At 40.8% G+C, this 21,279-nt stretch overlaps 1 protein-coding gene across 1 annotated transcript in view; it reads left to right on the top strand.

Moving 5' to 3' along the window:
* Nucleotides 1-21,084, top strand: part of CBG04359 — a gene marked incomplete at both ends in the record, with an annotated part of 25,009 nt that extends 3,925 nt beyond the window's left edge. Inside the window, 25 exons of the mRNA XM_045241475.1 lie at nucleotides 311-469; nucleotides 1,093-1,723; nucleotides 3,594-3,970; nucleotides 4,427-4,583; nucleotides 5,170-5,614; nucleotides 6,699-6,872; nucleotides 7,182-7,340; nucleotides 7,908-8,023; nucleotides 8,185-8,344; nucleotides 9,112-9,381; nucleotides 10,230-10,551; nucleotides 11,152-11,336; nucleotides 11,510-11,824; nucleotides 12,224-12,423; nucleotides 12,580-12,722; nucleotides 14,281-14,603; nucleotides 15,094-15,325; nucleotides 16,089-16,442; nucleotides 17,107-17,342; nucleotides 17,646-17,770; nucleotides 18,227-18,432; nucleotides 19,365-19,717; nucleotides 20,285-20,403; nucleotides 20,519-20,657; nucleotides 20,998-21,084. Coding sequence (XP_045092653.1) covers nucleotides 311-469; nucleotides 1,093-1,723; nucleotides 3,594-3,970; nucleotides 4,427-4,583; nucleotides 5,170-5,614; nucleotides 6,699-6,872; nucleotides 7,182-7,340; nucleotides 7,908-8,023; nucleotides 8,185-8,344; nucleotides 9,112-9,381; nucleotides 10,230-10,551; nucleotides 11,152-11,336; nucleotides 11,510-11,824; nucleotides 12,224-12,423; nucleotides 12,580-12,722; nucleotides 14,281-14,603; nucleotides 15,094-15,325; nucleotides 16,089-16,442; nucleotides 17,107-17,342; nucleotides 17,646-17,770; nucleotides 18,227-18,432; nucleotides 19,365-19,717; nucleotides 20,285-20,403; nucleotides 20,519-20,657; nucleotides 20,998-21,084 — 5,987 coding nt within the window. The remainder of the gene's footprint in view (nucleotides 1-310; nucleotides 470-1,092; nucleotides 1,724-3,593; nucleotides 3,971-4,426; nucleotides 4,584-5,169; nucleotides 5,615-6,698; nucleotides 6,873-7,181; nucleotides 7,341-7,907; nucleotides 8,024-8,184; nucleotides 8,345-9,111; nucleotides 9,382-10,229; nucleotides 10,552-11,151; nucleotides 11,337-11,509; nucleotides 11,825-12,223; nucleotides 12,424-12,579; nucleotides 12,723-14,280; nucleotides 14,604-15,093; nucleotides 15,326-16,088; nucleotides 16,443-17,106; nucleotides 17,343-17,645; nucleotides 17,771-18,226; nucleotides 18,433-19,364; nucleotides 19,718-20,284; nucleotides 20,404-20,518; nucleotides 20,658-20,997) is intronic.
* Between the last annotated feature and the right edge of the window lie 195 nt (nucleotides 21,085-21,279).

Raw genomic sequence — 21,279 nt, 5'->3', positions numbered from 1 at the left:
TTTTAATTAACCTTAAAATGGCCTAAATTGATTCAAAAATCGCTTAAAATGACCGGAAAATGGTTTGAAATGACCCAAAAGTTGCGTAAAATCACTTTAGAATAGCCTGAAATCACTCAGAAACGGCAAAAATGGCTAGAAATTGGCTTAAAATGACCCAGACCTGGTTGAAAATCACTCAAAAATGACTAAAAATGACTTTAAAACTGTCTAAAAGCACTCTAAAACAGCAAAAAACAGCTTAAAATGACCCAAAAATGGCATACAATGACTGAAAATGAACTCTAAACCGAAATTTCTGAATTTCCAGAAGACGCCCTGTCAATTTGTTCGGAATTGGATAAAGGAGGTACTTCAAAGTCATCAGATGCTAATAATGCAGTCGCCACGTCATCATCCTCCTCGGCAATCAATGGAAAATCAAAAGGAGCCGATACGGAGAGTATTGGCTCGGAGGATAGCTCGAATTGTGAGTTAAATTCATCGGAAATCTGTGAAAAACGCGTTTTTCTTACATTTTCACGTCGTTAACACTCTTTTTTATGCGATTCCCGTCATTTTGATACCCATGTCGACCTAGTTTGATAAAGTTTTGAATTTTGACGTCTTCTGAATTCAGAATTCACTGCAAATTCAAAATCCGCTCAAACTAGGTTGATACAGGTATCAAACTGTTGGAAATCGCATGGAAAAGACATCTAACGATGAGAATTTATCTGAAAATTGCGTTTTCAGAATTTAGAAGACGTCAAAGTTGTTTGGTTTGTCTTCTGAATTCCAAAAAACCAATTTTCTGACATTTTCACATCGTTAACTGTTTTTCTCATGTAATTTCCGTCATTTTGATACTCATATTGCCCTAGTTTGGTTAGATTCCGAATTTCGACGTCTTCTGGAATTCAGAATTCACTGCAAATTCGAGATTCTTCGAACCAGGTCGATATGGATATCAAAATGACGGAAATCACATGGGAAAGAAGGTTAACGATGTGAAAATTTCAGAAAATCGGGTTTTCAGAATTTAGAAGACGTCAAAATTTTTTCCAACAAAATTTTTTTTCCGTTTAAACCTCAACAATCGTCTATTTCCAGCGCGCACAAGCGAAATGCAACCATGGCGTGGTCGTAACTCAGCTGCCAGGGCTCTCCAACCTCCAATCGTAGATCGTCGGAACATGTTCTCCCTCTACTATCGTCTTCAACCCCTCCCAAGTCCCTCATTCGATCCATCAACAATTCTTCAAGGCTCCCAAGGAACAAAGCGGCCTTCGTTCACCGAGATTCCATCGTTTTCTCCAGTAAAAATGCGCAAATCGTCTTCTCTGAAACGAGAAACAGCCCAGAATCGGTCGATGCATCAGAATCCATTGCTCATCTCAATCGAATTCCATGGCATATCGATTCGTTTGCCGAACCAAAACGGGATTCTCCACCAAATCGAGCCCTTCTTCGTGCGATTCTTTGTCTTCGACGCTCTGGATGGTCGTAGAATCTGCGAGGAGTTTCAAATTCTGGTCAACGGAGACGATTTGCACGTTTCGGAGCCAGTTTTCGACTCTAGTTGCCTGGTGAATGGCATCAAACGGTCCCTTCTGGTGGAGAGAACTGCCAATAGAGCGCTTTTGCAACTTCCACCCACTACACAGAACCATAAGGATCTTTGGCTGGTTGTTAGAGTGGATAGGGGCTTGTCGGCCGATACAGCAGCCGAGTTGTATATGAAGTTAGTCATTTAAATAGCCAAAAATAGCCCTAAAATCGAGACAAATCCACCCAGGATTACTGTAGCTAGGTATTCTAGGGATACTGTAGGTGAAAGCCACGGATAGGACACTCAGGGTTACTGTAGGTACGGATTACGCTAGATATGAGACACGAAATCGACTAGAAAGTGAGAGACTGATTGACTCAGGATTACTGTAGCTAGCTATCCTAGGGATACTGTAAGTACGGAATACCGTAGATTTAAGTTGAAAATCGACTAGAAATGGAGAAAATAGCGTCAGTGTTACTGTAGCTATGTATTCTAGTGATAATGTAGGTAAGGATTACTGTAGATCCGATCTAATGAATCTAGAAAGCTCATGGGTTACTGTATGTGTATGAAAATGGCCAAAAATAAATCGTCAAAAAAGAGCCCAAAACCCGTGGAAAACCGGTCCAGAATTACTGTAATTGGTTTCTGAAGGATTACTGTACCTAGGGACTACTGTAGGTCCGATCTGATGAATCTGGAAAGAAGGTAACTGTAGGTACGGATTACGCTAGATATGAGACACGAAATCGACTAGAAAGTGAGCGAAATCCACCCAGGATTACTGTAGCTAGCTATCCTAGGGTTACTGTAAGAACGGAATACCGTAGGTTTGAGTCGAAAATTGTCTAGAAATGGAAAGGACTATTGTAGAATCGATCTAATGAATCTAGAGAGCTCATGGGTTACTGTATGTGTATGAAAATGGCCAAAAATCGTGAGAAATCGGTCCAGGAATACTGTAGCTAGGTTCTGCAGAGTTACTGTATCTAGGGACTACTGTAGAATCGATGTGTGTGTGTATGAAAATGGGCCAAAAATCGATCCAGGATTACTGTAGCTAGGTTCTGCAGGATTACTGTACTTGAGGACTACTATAGACGCGATCTGAGCAATCAATAAAGCCAATGGGTTACTGTAGACACGGTTGTTGTCGAGGTTGGTCATGAAAAATCGCTGAAAACCTTTTTAAAAAATGACCTGAAAAATGACCTGGAGGCGAGAAAAATACACCCAGGATTACTGTAATTGGTTTCTGAAGGATTACTGTACCTAGGGACTACTGTAGGTCCGATCTGATAAATCTGGAAAGAAGGTAATAATGAAAAATCGCTTAAAAATCGTGAACAATCGATCCAGGATTACTGTAGCTAGATTCTGCAGGGTTACTGTATCTAAGGACTACTGTAGCTTGAAATATTATACTGTATCTAGATTCTGCAGGGTTACTGTAACTAGATATCAGGCTGAAAATCGCTGAAAATCGTGAGAAATTGGCTCAGGGTTACTGTAGCTAGGAACTACGGTAGTTTGAAATATGATACTGTAGCTAGGTTCTGAGGGTTACTGTAACTAGATATCCCAGGTACTGGATTCCTAGGGTTACTGTAGATTCGATCTGATTAATTCAGAGAGCCGATGGGTTACTGTAGATATGATCTACTACCGTAGACTGAACTTCACAACTTCAGCAATTGGATTACTGTAATTGTGACTGTAGAGTACAGTATTCTAGCTCTTCAAGTCGCATTTGTAGCTTATGGGTTACTGTAGTATAGAATTACTCCCCATGCTTCAAAATCAAGGCTTACTGTAGCTACAGTAATCCTTCTAAATTGTTCAGGACTTTTCGAATGTTTTTTTTTCAACTTTTTCAAGAACTACAGTAATCCAAAACTATCGATTTTCTTGTGAAAATTGGGGGCGGAGCCTATTTTTAAAGTTATAAAAGTCTCATTAAAACGCTGCTCAAAATTTGTCTTTTTTTTGGATTTTTTTCCCAAAAAGTGGGCGGAGCCTATTTTCCAAGACTACAGTAACCTGTTTCAACTAGTTCCAGGGCCTGTTCGGACGCCAAAACCGTCGCAAAACTCCAAAAAACGATATCCCAATCGATGACCCGTCTGGCCGGCCATCGTCAGCGATTCGCGTGGACCGCCAAACCCCTCTTCCCAGAATTCCGATCCGACGTCTTCACCACTTCTGGATCCACGTCTTCCACCCTAACGTCACCTACAACTACAGTATCCGGATGGTCTCGGACGTCATCTGACTGCCTTCAACTATTCAGATGTGAACCCAATCGATACAGTGACGTGGATTTGCAGAAGAGTCTTCTGGAATTCTCGAAATTGGAGAAACAGAGCAAGTTAATGGTGCCGAATGCGTCGATTAGTGTTGCTGTGAATACGAGAGCCAGTATTACAGACTATCTTAGTGAGTTTTTTGGCTGAAAATGGCCCAAAATTGACTCAGAAATGAATTTTGAGAAACTTTAACGTTTTCCAAATCCTGAAAACGCAATTTTCAGCGATTTTCACTTCGTCAATCGTTTTTCCCGTGTGATTTCCGTCATTTTGATACCCATATTGCCCTAGTTTAAAGAATTTTGGATTCTGAATCCAGAAGACGTCTAAATCCCAAATCTCACCAAACTAGGTCGATATGGGTATCAAAATGACGGGAATCGCAAGAGGAAAAAGGTTGACGACGTGAAAATTTCTGAAAATGACGTTCTGAGGATTCTGAAGACGCCAAACTTCTTAATTTCATCAAAGTTGGACAATATGGGTATCAAAATGTCAGAAATTACATGAAAAAGAAGGTTAACGATGTGGAAAATAGGTTTTCAGTCATTTGAACAAAACTTTAGCCAAATTTTATAACTTTCAGACCGCGTAAATCCATCACTCTACCCGCTGAATCCATGGAAACCGGATGATTCAAAAGGTGGACCGCCCGTTTTTCAATTACAATCGTTTGGGGACCAACCGAGTCATCCACACACAACACTCACCAATTTGCTCTATGTCTATCCAATGTCATTGAAGTGAGTGGGCGGGGCTAGATTTGACGTCTTCTAAATCCTTAAAACTCAGTTTTCTGATACTTTCACGTCGTTAGATCTCTTTTCCATGCGATTTCTGTCATTTTGATACCCATATTGCCCTATTTTGAAGGATGTGGAGTTTTGACGTCTTCTAAATTCTGAATTCAGTTGAAACTCAAAATTCTTCAAACTAGCTCGATATGGGTATAAAAATGACGAGAATCACACGAGAAATACGATTGACGACGTGAAAATTTCAGAATGCTGCGTTTTCAGGATTTAGAAGACGTCAAAGATACTGAATTTGACGTTTTCTAGATCCTTCAAATTCAATTTTCTGAAATTTTCACGTCGTCAACCTTCTTTCCCATGTAGTTTCCGACGTTTTGATAACCATATTGCCCAGGTTTGAAGAATTTTGAAGTTGAGGTGAATTCTGAATCCAGAAGACGTCAAAATCTAGAATCTCACCAAACCAGGGCAATATGGGTATCAAAATGACGGAAATTACATGGGAAAGAGAGTTAACGATGTGAATTTGTGTGAAAATTGGCTGAATTTTCAAAAAAGCCCACTTTTTTTTCAGGTATGACTCCCAAAAAGCGTTCTCCAAAGCGCGTAACATCTCGTGCAACGTCCGTTTCGTCCGTGGAGACCAAGCGATACCCGAAAAAGCAATGGTGGACCGAATGTCGCCGTCGGGACCCTACTGTATCTCCTCCACGTGTTCCATCCAACACCATCAACAGAATCCAGTATTCGGAGAGGAAATGAAGACTCAGCTTCCCCTGAATTTGACGACTTCTGACCACTTGCTCTTCTCGTTTTCCCACATTTCAGTGGCGGGAAATTCGAATTTGAAGTCTTCGGAATCCACGGAGACGCCCATCGGATACTCGTGGCTTCCGTTGGTTTGGAAGAAGGATCGACTGATTATGGATAATGATGAACAGGAATTCGCATTGCCGGTGGCTTGTGATCTACCCGCCAATTATTATCGATCCAAACCAACTGGAATGGCTGGCAAAGGGGTTGGTTTTGGCTGAAAATCGTTGTAAAATAGCTTCGAAGTAGCTTGAGATGACTCCAAGACAGCTAAAAATGACTAAAAATCGATTTTTAACGGTTTGAAATTGCCTGAAAAACCTTGAACGTCATCTAACTTCTCCAACAGCTATTTTCTAGATTTTTCACATCGTCAACCGTTTTTCCCATACGATTCACGTCATTTTGATACCCATATTGCCCTGGTTTGAAAATTTTTGGTATTCTGAATCCAGAAGACGTCGAAAATCAGAATCTTACCAAACTAGGGCAATATGGGTATCAAAATGACGGAAATCGTATGGGAAAGAGAGTTAACGGCGTAAAAATTTCAGAAAATTGCGTTTTTAGACTTTAGAAGACGTCAAAGTTCGGATTTTTTCAAAACGTTTGACGCCTTCGAACTCCTGAACGCAATTTCCTTTAAATTTTCAAGTCGTCAATCTTGTTTCTTGTGTGATTTCCGCCATTTTGGTACCCATATCGACCTAGATTGGTGAGATTCTGAATTTTGACGTCTTCTGGATTCAAAATACACGAAATTCCTCACACCAGGTCGATATGGGTATCAATATGAAGGAAATCACACGGAAAAGAAAGTTGACGACGTGAAAATTTCAGAAAATTGCTTTAAAAACTTAGAAGACGTCGAAATTCTGAATTTTTGGAACTTTTTGACGCCTTCTAACTCCTGAAAACGCAATTTCCTTTAAATTTTCAAGTCGTCAATCTTATTTCTCGTGTGATTTCCGTAATTTTGATACCCATATTGCTCTAGTTTAAAGAATTTTGGATTCTGAATCCAGAAGACGTCAAAATTCTGAATCTCACCAAACTAGTTCGACATGGATATCAAAATGACGGAAATCGCATGGCAAAGAGGGTTAACGACGTAAAAATAGCTTCTAGCGTTAATGCTGTAATCTACAGTAACCCAAAATCTTCGAAAAATGCAAAAAATGGCATTAGCAAGACCAAAATTGACCGTTTCTCACTCTTTTTTTCAGTCATTTTTCAGTGGATTTTCCGCCCAAAAACTACAGTAATCCATCGCTTAGTTTCTATTTCCAGGAAGAATCGCACCTGTCCGAAGTGCGTTGGGTCGACCAGAAGCCTCTGTTCCGTGTCCGTCTGCGTCTCTGCTCGTCGGTCTTCACAACAGACTCCAAACTGCAAACATTCTTTCAAGCTTGCGATCGCTTATCAGCTAAAGGTATCATTGGTGATGCTGCCGATAGTTTAAAGGTGAGTAATCGGTCTGAAAGTCGGCTGAAAAGGACCTAAAATACTGTAAAAATCACTAAAAATAAGCTCTGCCCCTTTTTGAAGGAAGCCACGCCCTAACTACAGTAACCGAGAAGCCACGAAGTCCACTTTTCCGGTCTTTTTCCGTTTCAAACTACAGTAACCCTTTTTCTAGCTAAGCTCCGCCCACTTTTGCTCTAAGCCCCGCCCACGTTTCGTCTCTTCGACTAAAAATACAGTAATCTTTATATTAAGCCACGCCCCTTTAAGCTCCGCCCACGAAAATACAGTAACCCCCTAACGTTTCAGAGAATGGTGAAATCGAAGTCATCATCACCGCCATCAGACCTCCAGCAACAGCAGCATCCACGTTCTTGTAGTCCGATTGCTGATTCAATGCAAAGATCGTTATCATTGGAGGACCCGGATCAACATCCCCATATGAAACATCTTCTACAGGCGATTCGAGTATGGAAATGCACTAAAAATGACCCTGAAACTAGATTTTTCGTAGTTTCTAAACATTAAAATGTCTGAAAATCACTAAAAATGACCGAAAAATGACCAAAATAGCCTTTGTAATAACCTTTGACGTCTCCTAACTTCTTAAAACGCAATTCTCTGAAGTTTTCACGTCGTCAATCTTTCTTTTCGCGCGATTTCCGACATTTTGATACCCATATCGACCTAGTTTGATGAGATTCGCATTTTCGACGTCTTCTGGATTCTGAATCCAAAGTTATTCGAACTAGGGCAATATGGGTATCAAAATAAAGGAAATCACATGAAAAAGAAGGTTAACGTCGTGAAAATTTCAGAAAATTGCGATTTCAGAATTCAGAAGACGTCAAAATTTTTAAATTCTTCTTCCCCAATTTTCTTCCTACAGTACCCCCTGTCCTACCGTATCCCTCTTCCTCTCCTTACCTACAGTAATCGGTGTATAAAAATCACTAAAAAGGCTCGAATTGAGCTAAAATTCGATGATTTTCCCCCTCCTACCGTAATCCTACCGTAATCCTCTCTGTCTTCCAGCTCCTCTCCGACGTCCCATTCGACCGTCTGCTCGTCTATTTCCCCATTGTTCTGGGTCGTCTGTTCGCAATTCTACCCCAAGCACCCACTGATCAGCTTGCCATCGCCACACTACGGTATCTCTATCATATCTACAGTAACCCCAGAATTTGGCGGGAATTCAAAAATCTGAAGTTTTAAGGCGAATATTAGCTAATTTCAGCCCGGCTTAAGCTAAAATTTGAACTTTTTAGATCAAATTTGGCTTAAAAACTACAGTAATCCCTGAAAATTGCAGCTCCATCATCTCGATATGCGATTTGTGTCAACAAAACGGTCGACCGCGGGTCGTCCGCCGCTTCGTCCGCCACAATTTTTCGGATGCGGCCGCCCGCGAGCAATTTGTGTCCCATGATGCCACCATTTATGCAGTCATTTGTAGACATTTACCCACTCTGGTTGGTTGTTTTTAGCTGAAAATTTGCTGAAAATGACAATTTCTAGATCCAAAAGTGCTCAAAAAGTCATTTTCTGAGCTCTGAAACCTCGAATTTTGAATTTCCCGCGTCTGAAAACCCCTAAAAACGTTTTTAAAAACAAATTGCCACCGGTGGGAGTCGAACCTGTGACACTTTGGCTCGAAAATTTCAGCTCAAAATCCCACTAGGCCATTCGAGCATTTCTTGGAAAAATCGATTTTTTAGGTGGAAATATGGGTTTTTGGGAGGTTTTGGGGGTATTAGAGGTGTTTTAAATTCCAAAAAACGTGATTTTCGCAGTTTTCCGGCGATTTTTGATCCAGAAATGCCAAAAAATAAATAAATTCGGAACCAGAAATTGACCGAAAATCGGCTAAAAACTCATTTCTGAGCTTTGAAACCTCGATTTTTGAACTTCCCGCATCTGAAAACGTCTATAAAAAGATTCAAAAACAAATTTGTCACCGGTGGGAGTCGAACCTGCGACCTCTAAATTGGAAATTTCAGCCGAAAATCCCACTAGGCCATCCGAGCAATTTTTTAAAATTGGCAAAAAATCGATTTTTTGAATGGAAATAAGGGTTTTTGTGGGTTTTTTGAGCCCTTTAGCAGTATTTTTAGGCCCTACAATCGTGATTTTCAAAGTTTTAAGATCTAAAATTACCATTTTCAGCCGAAAAATGACAATTTTATGCCAATTTTCAGCCGTTCTACAGTAATCCTTCTCAAAATTTGCTCTTTTCCAGATGCGTGAAATGCAATCCGAACCCCCGGAAGAGCTCTCCAAGTTATATCGTCAGTTATGGGTCCTCACCGACGCCGTCGTGGCGTCGATGTCTCAGACGATTTGTGCTGAGCAATTGAATAAGATATCACAACGCGATCGTTTTCCACCGGAGATTCTGGAACAAATGGGACATTTGCTGGAGGTCGCCGTGCCTCAAATTGTGCTAAAACACAAGGAAATGAAGGAGGAGAGCCGGTGTGCGAATTTGGCACTGGCTTATTTCACAAGGGTACGGTTTTGGGGATGAAAATATTCGAAAAATTGTCTGAAATTGCCTGAAAATGATCTCAAATCGCTCAAAACCTGCCATTTTCGAAATCCCCGTCCATTTTTACCCCAGGAAGCCTATTTTAAGCCAATTTTGAGAATGTGTCGGAAGATATGGTGTTTGGTACGCAAACACCAAGCTTCATTCAAATTCGCTCAAAAGAGATATGACGAGGTAAAAAGGGATGGGTAATTCGAAAATACCAAATTTTTTTGAAAATTCTGCTTTTTGGTGTTTGCGGACCAAACACCACATCTTACGACACTTTCTCCAAATCGTCTGAAAATTGGTTTCCAGGAGTAAAATGGGGCGGGAAGTTTGAAATTAAGTCTAGTTTTATGACATTTTTACTTTTTAGAAGTGCTATGGACCATTGCTCATTTTTAACTTTTTTCTTCCGAATTCAAATTGCTCTCAATTGACTGAAAATGAGCCCAAATCGCTCTAAAAGTGTGATTTTTTGACTTCGCCGCCCCTTTTTACCCCTGGAAATCTATTTTAAGCCAATTTTGAGAAAGTGTCGTAAGATGTGGTGTTTGGTACGCAAACACCAAACTTCATCTAAATTTGCTCAAATTTAATATGACGATGTAAAAAGGTATGGTTAATTCGAAAATACCAAATTTTTTTGAAAATTCTGCTTTTTGGTGTTTGCGGACCACCACATCTTACGACACTTGCTTTTCATGTGCTCAAAATTGGTTTCCTGGGGTAAAAATGGGTGGGAAATTTGAAAATTGAATTGGTTTTTCAATATTTTGAGTTCTAATAGGTGTTTTGGATCATTGCTCATCCTTAACCTCTTGCAGTTCGCCCTAAGTTTCGTGGATCGAGGCGTCGTCTTCCGATGGATTCACTTCTACATCTCTCGCCTAGATGACACTGACTTCCGAGCCCTCCGTGACTACAAAACGGACCTTCTGGAGATTCTGTGCCTTCACGAGCACTTTGTCCCTTTGAATCTCCCCGTTCTGATCAATTGCTCATCTCAAATTCAACGACTCAACTACTCGGGCGGAGTGATTGATTCACAGATGCAGACGACGAATTCCAGTGGAGCGGGATTCCTATCGAGATTCTTTAACCAGATTTTCAATACGCCAACGTTGGAGACGAATGAAACGGATCGATGTGGGTTTTCGGCTCATTTCTCGGCTTTGAAACCTTGATTTTTGAATTTCCCGGGCCTGAAAACCCGCAAAAACACTTTAAAAAAAAATTGTCACCGGTGGGAGTCGAACCCATGACCCTTTTTTCCAAAGTTCTGCGGAAAATCCCAATAGGCCATCCGAGCATTTTTTAGAAAATCGCAAAAAATCGACTTTTTCGATGAAAATATGGGCTTTAGGGGGTTTTTGAAGTGTTTTTGGCCCCGAAAATTGCGATTTTCGCAGTTTTAAGACACATTGTGATCAAAAAATCCCAAAAGACCTAGTAAAGTGGCTAAAATTGGTGGAAAAGCTGATTTTCCAGCCTTAAAACCTCGATTTTTGAACTTCCCGCATCTGAAAACGTCTTTAAACAGATTCAAAAACAAATTGCCCCCGGTGGGAGTCGAACCTGGGACCTCTAGATTGGAAGTTTCGGCTGAAAATCCCACTAGGCCATCCGAGCAATTTTTCAAAAATCGCAAAAAATCTATTTTTAGATGGAAGTATAGGTTTTTGGGGGTTTTTTAAAGTATTTTTGATCTCAAAAATTAGCTTAAAATGCTCCCATTTTAATTTCCAGACGCCTCCTGCTCGGGAGAATGGCATCTGAGCCCGTCGTTCGCTCAGAATCACTTCATCGTGGGCCTTCTGTTGCAGGAGCTGGTGGCGTGCATACGAGAAACCAAGGATTATCGGAAACGACCCATTTCGTTGTTAAGGAACCTTTTGGCCAAGCATTCGTTTGATAAGAGATATGGGGATATGGTAGGTTACGGTACCTGCGCTTAAAATAGTTCATAGGCTTGGAATTTGGCCAAAATTAGCTGAAAATGGTCTGAAATTTGCTCTAAATTGACCAAAACGAGCCTAGAATTCACCTAAACAGGGACCAAGCTGGGGTACAGTACCCCTTTACTAGATTACTGTACTTTTTCCAGACAATCCAACGTCGAATCTCGATGCTCTACGCCCCTGTGCTCACATTTGCCCTCGATCACCTCCACGAGCTGATCTACGAGGATTCAGACGACGTTGACGCCACGCCCACTGGATACCGATCCTTCCCAACTCATCATCACTCCACCATGGCCTCATTAGCCTCGGCAAAATCGATTCTCCGATCTTCTGGTGCCAATCGATACACTGAATTCTCAAGAGGAAGTCCTGTACGAACGTCCAGTCCAGTACCATCCACACACTCGACGTCACGACCACCACAGATGCCGCCGCCGCCACCGATTGGAGGGCAGAAAGTAGGACTTTGGCTGAAAATTGGTCTTAAAATGTCTATTTTCGCCTATTTCCCCTCATCCCTGAGCCCAGAAACCTCGATTTTTGAATTTCCCGCCCCTGAAAACCCCGAAAAAAAACTCTTAAAAACAAATTTGTCACCGGTGGGAGTCGAACGTGGGACCCCTTGGCTTCAAATTTCAGCTCAAAATCCCACTAGGCCATCAGAGCAATTTTTTCAAAAATTTTCGAAAACTCGATTTTTGAATGGAAATGTGGTTTTTGGGGGTTTTGAGGCTTTTAGAAGTGTTTTCAGGTCCTAAAATCGTGATTTTCGCATTTTTTAATGTCCTGAAGCCCAAAAACTGCCTTCCAAATTGCTCAGATCTGCCCTGGAATCGCATAAATCGTTCATTTTGCAGACAGTACCACCACCTCCATCATCTTCAACTCCTTTGGTGGAAAAACTGACAGAAGACGAGATTCAGGATATTCTCATTTGTTGTGTCTTCATTCTACAACGAATGCCCAAGCGGATTCTGGCGGCGTTGTGGAGTGAAAATGAGGGAGCCAATGCGGAGAAGATGATCAAATTGCTAGAATTGATTGTCGACGTTTTTAGGTGAGACTTTTTTGGCTGAAGTTTGGCTGGAAATTGGCTGAAAATGACACAAAAATGGACTTTTTTACACCAAAATTGGTCTAAAATGACTAAAAAAATTGCCCATAAATATGCTTAGAACCGCTCATTCCGATTCTACAGTACCCCTTTCTTCAGATACCGTGGCAAGGAACATGCGCTCCGCCGAACAGCTGCGAATTCAAAGACACGATCACAGTTCACGCTGAATCTACCCGGAAGAGCATCGACATCAAATCGAATGTCAGCGGAAATGATGGACGAGGATCCGAATGCGTCTGGTGAGGCTGAAAATTGGCTGAAAATAGACTGAAAATGACCCAAAAATGGGATACATAGGGACCACAACATTTTTTCTCGAACAGCTTTTTTCTAAAAAATCTTTTTGATTTTATAGTAATCTCCTCCTTTTCCTAATTAGCATATTTCCAAATTTTCGTTCAAAAATATTCACTCATTCCCGAATTACAGCTCATTTTGTTCAGATATGAACGGTTTTCTCAAGAGATTTTCTGCTGAAATTTAGGTTTCAGAGGGCTGGAATAGTATAAAAACTTGTCGGAAAAACAGCCTAATTTTACGAATTTTCGCCGGAAAATGATTCGAAATCAGAAAAAATTGAAAAAAGCGAAATTACTGTGAGAAAAAAGCTGAATAATGAAGTTCTAGAGAAATCACTATCAATGCATCCGAAAGGTTCTGCCATCATTCATAACATCATCTCATAGAATAAAAAAAAACATTTCAAAAAAATTATTCCACAATGGGGCTGAACCCGCATGTCTCCGATTAGCAAACACCCATCTTAACCAGTACACCAAACCAGCGCACTTCAAGTGTCCACACGCGCGCGCTCCTAGAAAAAATGATTTTTTCGACGGCATTCGGGAAATTTCAAGACAAAACTGCTTTGCATTTTCCTGCGCTAACTCGCTGAAATATGTCACAGACATCATCTTTCTTATTTTCGAACTCTACTATTATTTTCTATTATTTTCGAAATCTACGTAGTCGATTACATCAGGAGACAAATTTTCATATTGAAATATCTCTTCTAGCCATAGTTACAGCCAATCAAACAGCCGAAACGACCCTGGGGGGAAAAATAATTAGGCTCCGCCTCTTTTTCTGTGGTCGCTTGGTATACATTGCCTTTCTGAAACTTTAACGTCTTCTAACTTCTGAAAACGCAATTTTCTGAAAATTTCACGTCGTTAACTGTCTTTTTCATGCGATTTCTGTCATTTTTGATATCCATATTGCCCTAGTTTGGTGAGATTCAGAATTTTGACGACTTCTGGATTCTGAATATCAAAATTCTTCAAACTAGGGCAATATGGGTATCAAAATGACGGGGATCGCGTGGGAAAGGTTGTTAACGACGTGAAAATTTCAGAAAGTTGCATTTTCAGAATTCAGAAGACGTCAACGTTTGGGAAGATGCTCAATCTGACGTCTTCTAAATTTCCCAAAACTTGATTTTCTGGAAATTTCACGTTGTCAATTGCTTTTCTTACGTGGTTTTCGTCATTGTGGTACCCATATTGCCCTAGTTCAAAGAATTTAGAATTTGAAGTGAATTCAGAATCCTGAAGACGTCAAAATTCAAAATTCTTCAAACTAGGTCGATATGGGTATCAAAATGACGGAAATCACAAGGTAAAGAGGGTTAACGAGGGGAATGTTGCTGAAAATAGCGTTTTCAGAAATTAGAAGACGTCAAAAAATTCTAAAGGGCGATATTGACTATTTTTGGGTCAATTTCAGATGGATTTTTGATTTTTTTTTTTTCAAATCTTCGATTACTGTAGAATTACTGTACCTTACTCTATTTTCCAGGTTCCACCAACTCGATCCCATTCCGTGTGCTCCAACTCGTCAATCTGTCCCAAGAAGTGGCTCTAATCGTTCTCGACGTTGCCCAAACGTTTGCCCACCAACTCGCCGCTTCCCAACGACACCGTCATTGGCCCCATTCTGAATCCCTCTTCCACTCATTGCTCAGCCTACATCTCCGTCTGGCTGACGAGCATTGGAGTGAATCCGTTCGATTACACGTCATCGCTGGTCTGGCTCTTTTTGTGAATCTATTCAGAGCTCGGTTGTTCGAAGGTGGACCATTGGAACCGTTGTATATGCTCATTGAGAAGGTTTTGATACAGGTGAGACTCTTTAAGTCGGGTTAAAATTGACGTTTCTAGCTAAAAATTACCGAAAAAATCGTCTGGAAAGTTTTCAGCTAAGTTTCAACTCCAAAATGACCGATTTTGAATCCAAATTCTAGCTCAAAATTGCTGAAACTTGGCTGAAAACAGACACTTTTACGTCTTCTAACTTCTGAAAACGCAGCTTTCTGAATGTTTCACGTCGTTAACTGTCTTTTTCATGCGATTTCTGTCATTTTTGATATCCATATTGCCCTAGTTTGGTGAGATTCAGAATTCAGAATATTCAGAAGACGTCAAAATTCAGAATCTTGCCAAACTAGGTCGATATGGGTATCAAAATGACAGAAACCACATGGAAAAGAGAGTTAACGACGTGAAAAGTGCACAAACCTGCGTTTTCAGAAGTTAGAAGACGACAATTTTCGATTTTTGAATTCTAGCTCAATTTCTGCTGAAGATTGCCGAAAATTCTCATTTTTTCCAGATGGCCTCTCGCCTTCCAGCCGTCCAAGCCGCCGCCGCCGCACTCCTCCAACTGATTCTCAGAAACGGATACGAAGTGGCTCAAGGCTACTTTGCCAGTCAGATTCTGGCTCAGAGTGTGTCTCCATCGACAAAAATCAATAATCAGGCGAATGGAGGAAGGAAAGGAGTGTCAAGTGAACGTCTGGGAAGACCCGGCAGTCAGACGGGCGTCGCGTTGGCTAGATTATTGGGTAAGGAAGGAATAGGCTGAGCAATCGTGGAAGAATGCCTCATAATGGTCAAAAATAGCCCAAATTTGAGCTAAGATGGATCGGAAAATTACTAGTCAGATTAAAAATAGCTCTAAAAAACTCGAAAATAAACATTTTTGACTATTTTCCATCCTAAAGGCTTCAAAATGAGTCTTATTTCGATGACGCCTTCTAACTCGTGAAAACGCAATTTTTTGAATTTTTCACGTCGTTAACCTTCTTTCCCATGCGATTTCCGTCATTGTGATACCCATATTGCCCTAGTTGGGAGAGATTCTGAATTTTGACGTCTTCTGGAATTCAGAATTCACTTCAAACACGAAACTCGGTCGATATAGGTATCAAAATGTCGGAAATCGCATGAGAAAGAAAGTTAACGAATGGAAAATTTGAGAAAATCGCGTTTTCCGAATTCAGAAAGCAAATTGATAATCTACCTAAATTTTGACGTCTTCTGAATTCTGAAAACTCAACTTTTGAAAGTTTCACTTCGTTAACTTTCTTTTCCCTGTGATTTCCGTCATTTTGATACCCATATCGACCTAGTTCGGTGAGATTCTGAATTTTGACGTCTTCTGGATTCAGAATCCCCTCCAAATTCAAAATCCTTCAAACTAGGTCGATATGGATATCAAAATGACGGTAATCACACAGGAAAGAGGGTTAACAAAGTGAAAATTTCAGAAACTTGCGTTTTTCAGAATTTAGAAGACGTCAACGCTATTTTTCCCCTATTTTCCAGGCTTCCAATCAGTGCTCTCCAACTCGGCGGCCTTCGAACGCGGCCTATCGGCGGTTGAAGCCCTTGTGGACCAACGAAAAGCGACGTCATTCGACCTGGCAGTTCTGGATCTTCTCCGACAGCTACGCGGTGTGATGACGGCTACAGTAGCGCTGAAAGACGCGGCGAATGATCCGATTCGATTGGCAGATCTACATTTACAACTGGCTGATAGTTATCGAGGATCCGCTGCGTTGAGAAGCGCCTGGTTTGATACCCTAGCCGAGTTGTATGAACAGGATCGATGGTTTGCCGAGGCAGCTGTTTGCCATGCACATTCAGTGGCGATTATTGCAAGGGAGTTGGAGGAGAGAAGTCAGTTCAAAAACGTTGGCTGAAAATGGTCGAAATCGCCCTTAAAAAAACTTTAACGTCTTCTGAATTCTGAAAACGCATATTTCGGAAATTTTCACATCGTTAATCTTTTTTTCCATGCGATTTCCGTCATTTTGATACCCATATTGCCCTAGTTTGGTGAGATTTGGGATTTTGACGTCTTCTGGATTCAGAATATCGAAATTCTTCAAACTAGGACGATATGGGTATCAAAATGACGGAAATCGCATGGAAAAGAAAACTGACGAAATGAAAATTACAGTACACTGCGTTTTCTGAATTCAGAAGACAAAATGTTTTGACGTCTTCTAAATTCACAAAACACAATTTTCATCGATTTCCACGTCGTCAACTTTCCTTCTCATGTGATTTGCAATATTTTGATACTCATAACGACCTAGTTTGTAGAATTTGGAATTTGAAGTGAATTCAGAATCCAGAAGACGTCAAAACTCAGAATCTCATTAAACTAGGGCAATATGGGTATCAAAATGACGGAAATCGCATGCTAAAGATGGTTGACTTCGTAAACATTTGAGAAAATGCGATTTTAGAATTTTTTTTTCGATTTTTCAAATTCAGAAGTATCTTTAAATATGTCAATCACCCAGGAGCGCTTGAAAATCGTCGAAATTGCTTTCAGAAGATCTAGAAGTCGACTGGAGGGTTTTCGAATGGATCAACAATCAGATTTCTGAGACAGAACAGAGTCAGGGTGGAGACGCTGGCAACGTACAGCCCGCCGGATTCACCACAGAGAATCTGGGAGCGAAAATTGATAAGACGGCGGCCGCGTTGTTGTTAGCGGAGAGATTTGAAGCAGTGGGGCCGTTGTACAGGCTGATTGTCCCAGTTTTGGAGAGGAATATGAATTTTACGGTAGGTGGGGTGGAGGAGATGACTGGAGATCTTCTAGGTCACACTCCTGGAACTCGAGACGGTTTGACCAGACTCAGCGACCTCTAGGGCCGCTAGGTCTTGCTCAAAAAGCCACGCCCTTGTCTATGAAAGCCTTGATCGGTGGTAGGTGGTCTACGTCCCACCCTCTAACCTCTATCATAGATCGTGCTCTGGGGATTCATCTAACTAGGGAAGGCTGTAACTAGGGTGTGGTGGATGGGTATCGCTGGAGAGTAGGGTCCCTGAAAGACCGTCCATCAAACGAAACGTCTTCTGATTCAGAGTCTCGTGAGCGTCTACGCCGAACTACAACAGACCTACAGTAGGGCGGCGGAAGTGAGGAGCAGTGGGAAGCGACACTTGGGAACGTATTTCAGAGTCCGATTCTATGGAGAAAATCATTTTAAGTGAGTTTTTGGGCGGAGCCGTAGCAATTACCTTCAAATGCAATATTTTCGAACCAACTGAATCAGATACTGTAGAACTCGACAAGCCCTACAAAATGATAGTATTCGGATTACTGTAGCTGGTCTATGACTTACGTTACAACCCAAAAAGCTGTGACCGCGTAGTTGGGATGGTGATTATTGGCTTGTAACTTTGTTCATATACCAGCTACAGTAATCCAAATAGCGTCATTCTGTAGGGCTCATTGAGTTCTTCTATCATATCCAATTTAGTCGGTCTCAAAATATTGATCCTAAAGGAAACGATGGTAAGGGGCCCGTTGGAGCCTGCTTTGGGCGCATTTTTAAGGCTAAAAATGTCGCCGAAGCTGTTTGAATTTGGCTGAAACTATATAAAAATTTCTGAATTCTGGCTTATTTTGAACCGCAAAGACCGCTTCAAATGCCATGTTCCAGACAAGAACACAACACTGACTGGATCTACCGGGAGATGGGACTCACTTCCCTGGCTGCATTCGCATTAGAAGTCAAGGAGAAGTGTCAGAGGCAAGTGGGACACGATCGAGTACAAATCGAGGCCAATGAGCATCTGGATATGGCCAAAATCGATCCAACAGTGGCATATGTACAGATAACACATGTCGAACCGTCGGTTTCAGCAGGTAATTGGGGTGGTGAAATAGAGCTGAAATTGGCCAAAATAGCTCAAATTTGATCTAGAATTACCGAGAAATCTGCTCAAAACGTTCTAATCAAACAAACCAAGACTATTTATTAAGACTATTTGAAAAGGACAAAAACCATTTGGAATTGACTAAAAAATGGCTTAAAATATACCCCCCAACCTATCTGAAATAGCCCAAATTAAGTCTAGGATGGCTTAGAATCGAAATGGGACCCAAAAAAGGTGGTTTAACACGTTCTGAAGTTGTCTGGAACGGATTCCAGACGATTTTGGCCAAAAACGACCTAAAGTTGGCTCATATACGATGTAATTCGTCTGAAATTGACGATTGCTCAGATTTCAGCTAGAATTTCAGCTAGAATAACCCATAAATCCGTTTTAATTTTTCTGAAATTGTCTTAAAACGATTCTAGACGATCTTTGGCTGCGCACAGATTCAAAATTCAAGATTCGGAATTTCGACGTCTTCTGAATTCTGAATTCACTGCAAATTCAAATCCGCTCAAACTAGGTCGATATGGGTATCAAAATGTCGGAAATCACATGGGAAACAGAGTGAACGATGTGAAAAGTTCAGGAAAATTACGTTTTTAGAATTCAGAAAATGCTAAATTGGGAATTTTCCTAAACTTTGACGTCTTCTGAACCCTGAAAACGCTTTTTTTCTAAAATTTTCCCGTCGTTAACTTTCTTTCCTGTGCGATTTCCGACATTTTGATACCCATATTGCCCTAGTTTGAAGATAATTGAATTCTGAATTCAGAAGACGTTGAAATTATAGCCAACATTTGAGCTAGAACCCAAACATCCGTTTTGAACGCTCCAAAATTGTCTCAAACCATCTAAAACGATTTTAAGAGCAAATATGAGCCCCAACAAAACTTCCAATCACTAATATTGACCTTGCAGACTCCGCCTCCTCTTCGCCCCGCCCACCTACCGTATCCAATGACTTCGTTCTACACACGAACCTCTCCGAATTCTCGTACGAATGTGCAATGGTTGAAAACGAGCGAAAAGTATCGAAAGAGCCAGCAATCCATGAGCAAATCCTCAAAAGGACCGTCATTCGAGTGTCTTTGGGGGGATTCCCATCGACACGACGACGTCTTCCAGTCATTTCTGTCAATTATGAGCAATTCTCCCCACTGGAATTCGCGTGCCAGAAATTAAATACCAAGGCAGAGCAGATTCGGAAGACGTTGAGTGCTGCGTCGAATGGACGGAGACTAGATGTCAAAGGGTTGCAGTTGTTGTTACAGGTAAGAACTTTGACGTCATCTAAGTTCTGAAAACGCAATTTTCGGAATTTTTCATGTCGTCAACCGCCTTTCTCGTGTGATTTCCGTCTTTTTGATACCCATATTGCCCTAGTTTGAAGCATTTCGATATTCTGAATCCAGAAGACGTCAAAATTCCGGATATCACCAAACTAGGTCGATATGGGTATCAAAATGTCGGAAATCACATGGGATAGAAAGCTAACGATGCGAAAATTTCTAAAATTTGCGTTTTCAAAATTCAGAAGATCAGAAAAAATTTTCGAATTTCAACGTTTCCTAAATTCTGAAAAAGCAATTCTCCGTAATTTTCATGTCGTCAACCGTGTTTCTCGTGGGATTTCCGTCATTTTGATACCTATGTCGATCTAGTTTGATGAGATTCTGAATTCTGAATCCAGAAGACGTCAAAATTCCGAATATCACCAAACTAGGTTGATATGGGTATCAAAATGACGGGAATCGCACGAGAATTAAGTTTCACAATGTGAAAACTTTAGAAAAATGCGTTTTAAAAATTTAGAATACGTTAAAGTTTCCATTTTCCAGGGCGCCGTTCTGCCTACCGTAAACGCCGGACCCCTAGCCTACGCGGAAGTGTTCACGAAGGATGAGCAACGAGAGAAGTATGGCGACGAGGCGATCGTCAAATTGAGAGAGTCGTTCAGGTACAGTAGCCAGGGATTACGGTAGTTTTGAAGAAAAATTGAAAATGTTTTCAAAAAAGCTGAAATTGTTATGCTACCGTAATCCAGTATTGTATAGATTACTGTATTTTTCCAGAAATCTAATGTCGGCGTGTCAATTGGCCATCGAAGCGAATGCGTCAGCGATCGGTTCTGATCAACAGACGTATCATGAAGTGTTGGTGTCATCGTTCGACGCGATGCACGAACGTCTTCAGACATTCTTTGGAGCATCTGTGAGTTTTTTTTTAAATCTGAATTTTTCTAAAAATTTGACGTCTTCTAAAATCTGAAAACTCGATTTTCTGAATTTTTCGCGTGGTCAATCTTTTTTCCCATGTGATTTCCGTCATTTTGATACCCATATCGACCTAGTTTGGTGAGATTCAGAATTTTGACGTCTTCTGAATTCAGAATTCAGAATCTAACAAAACTAGGGCAATATGGGTATCAAATTGTCGGAAATCGCACGGAAAAAACAGTTAACGACGTGAAAATTTCAGAAAATCGCGTTTTCAGAATTCAGAAGACGTCAAAAAAGTCAGTCTATATTTTTCGAAAGTTTCAATTTTTCAGCTTCGCGGCAATCTGGAACCCGATCCATCGCAACTTCCACGCTCCGCAATGCACATACTGGATATGATGGGCGGAGTCAGAAATTAAGCCACGCCCCCTTTGATATAATGTATATTTCGCCTTCTATTTTTTGCTTAAAATTAAGATTTTTTTTTCAAAATTTTGAATTTCCCGCCATTTCATTTTCTTGCTCTTTTCGACATTCCAAACTGCTTAAAATATGTGTTTTATGGGTTCCATTTTTTGGCATTTTTTCCTTAAATGAAGATTTCAGCTAATTTC

Source organism: Caenorhabditis briggsae (assembly GCF_000004555.2).
Source record: "Caenorhabditis briggsae complete genome, chrI, whole genome shotgun sequence".
NCBI classification, from domain to species: Eukaryota; Metazoa; Nematoda; class Chromadorea; order Rhabditida; family Rhabditidae; genus Caenorhabditis; species Caenorhabditis briggsae.
This window is presented reverse-complemented; position numbering and strand designations above follow the sequence as displayed.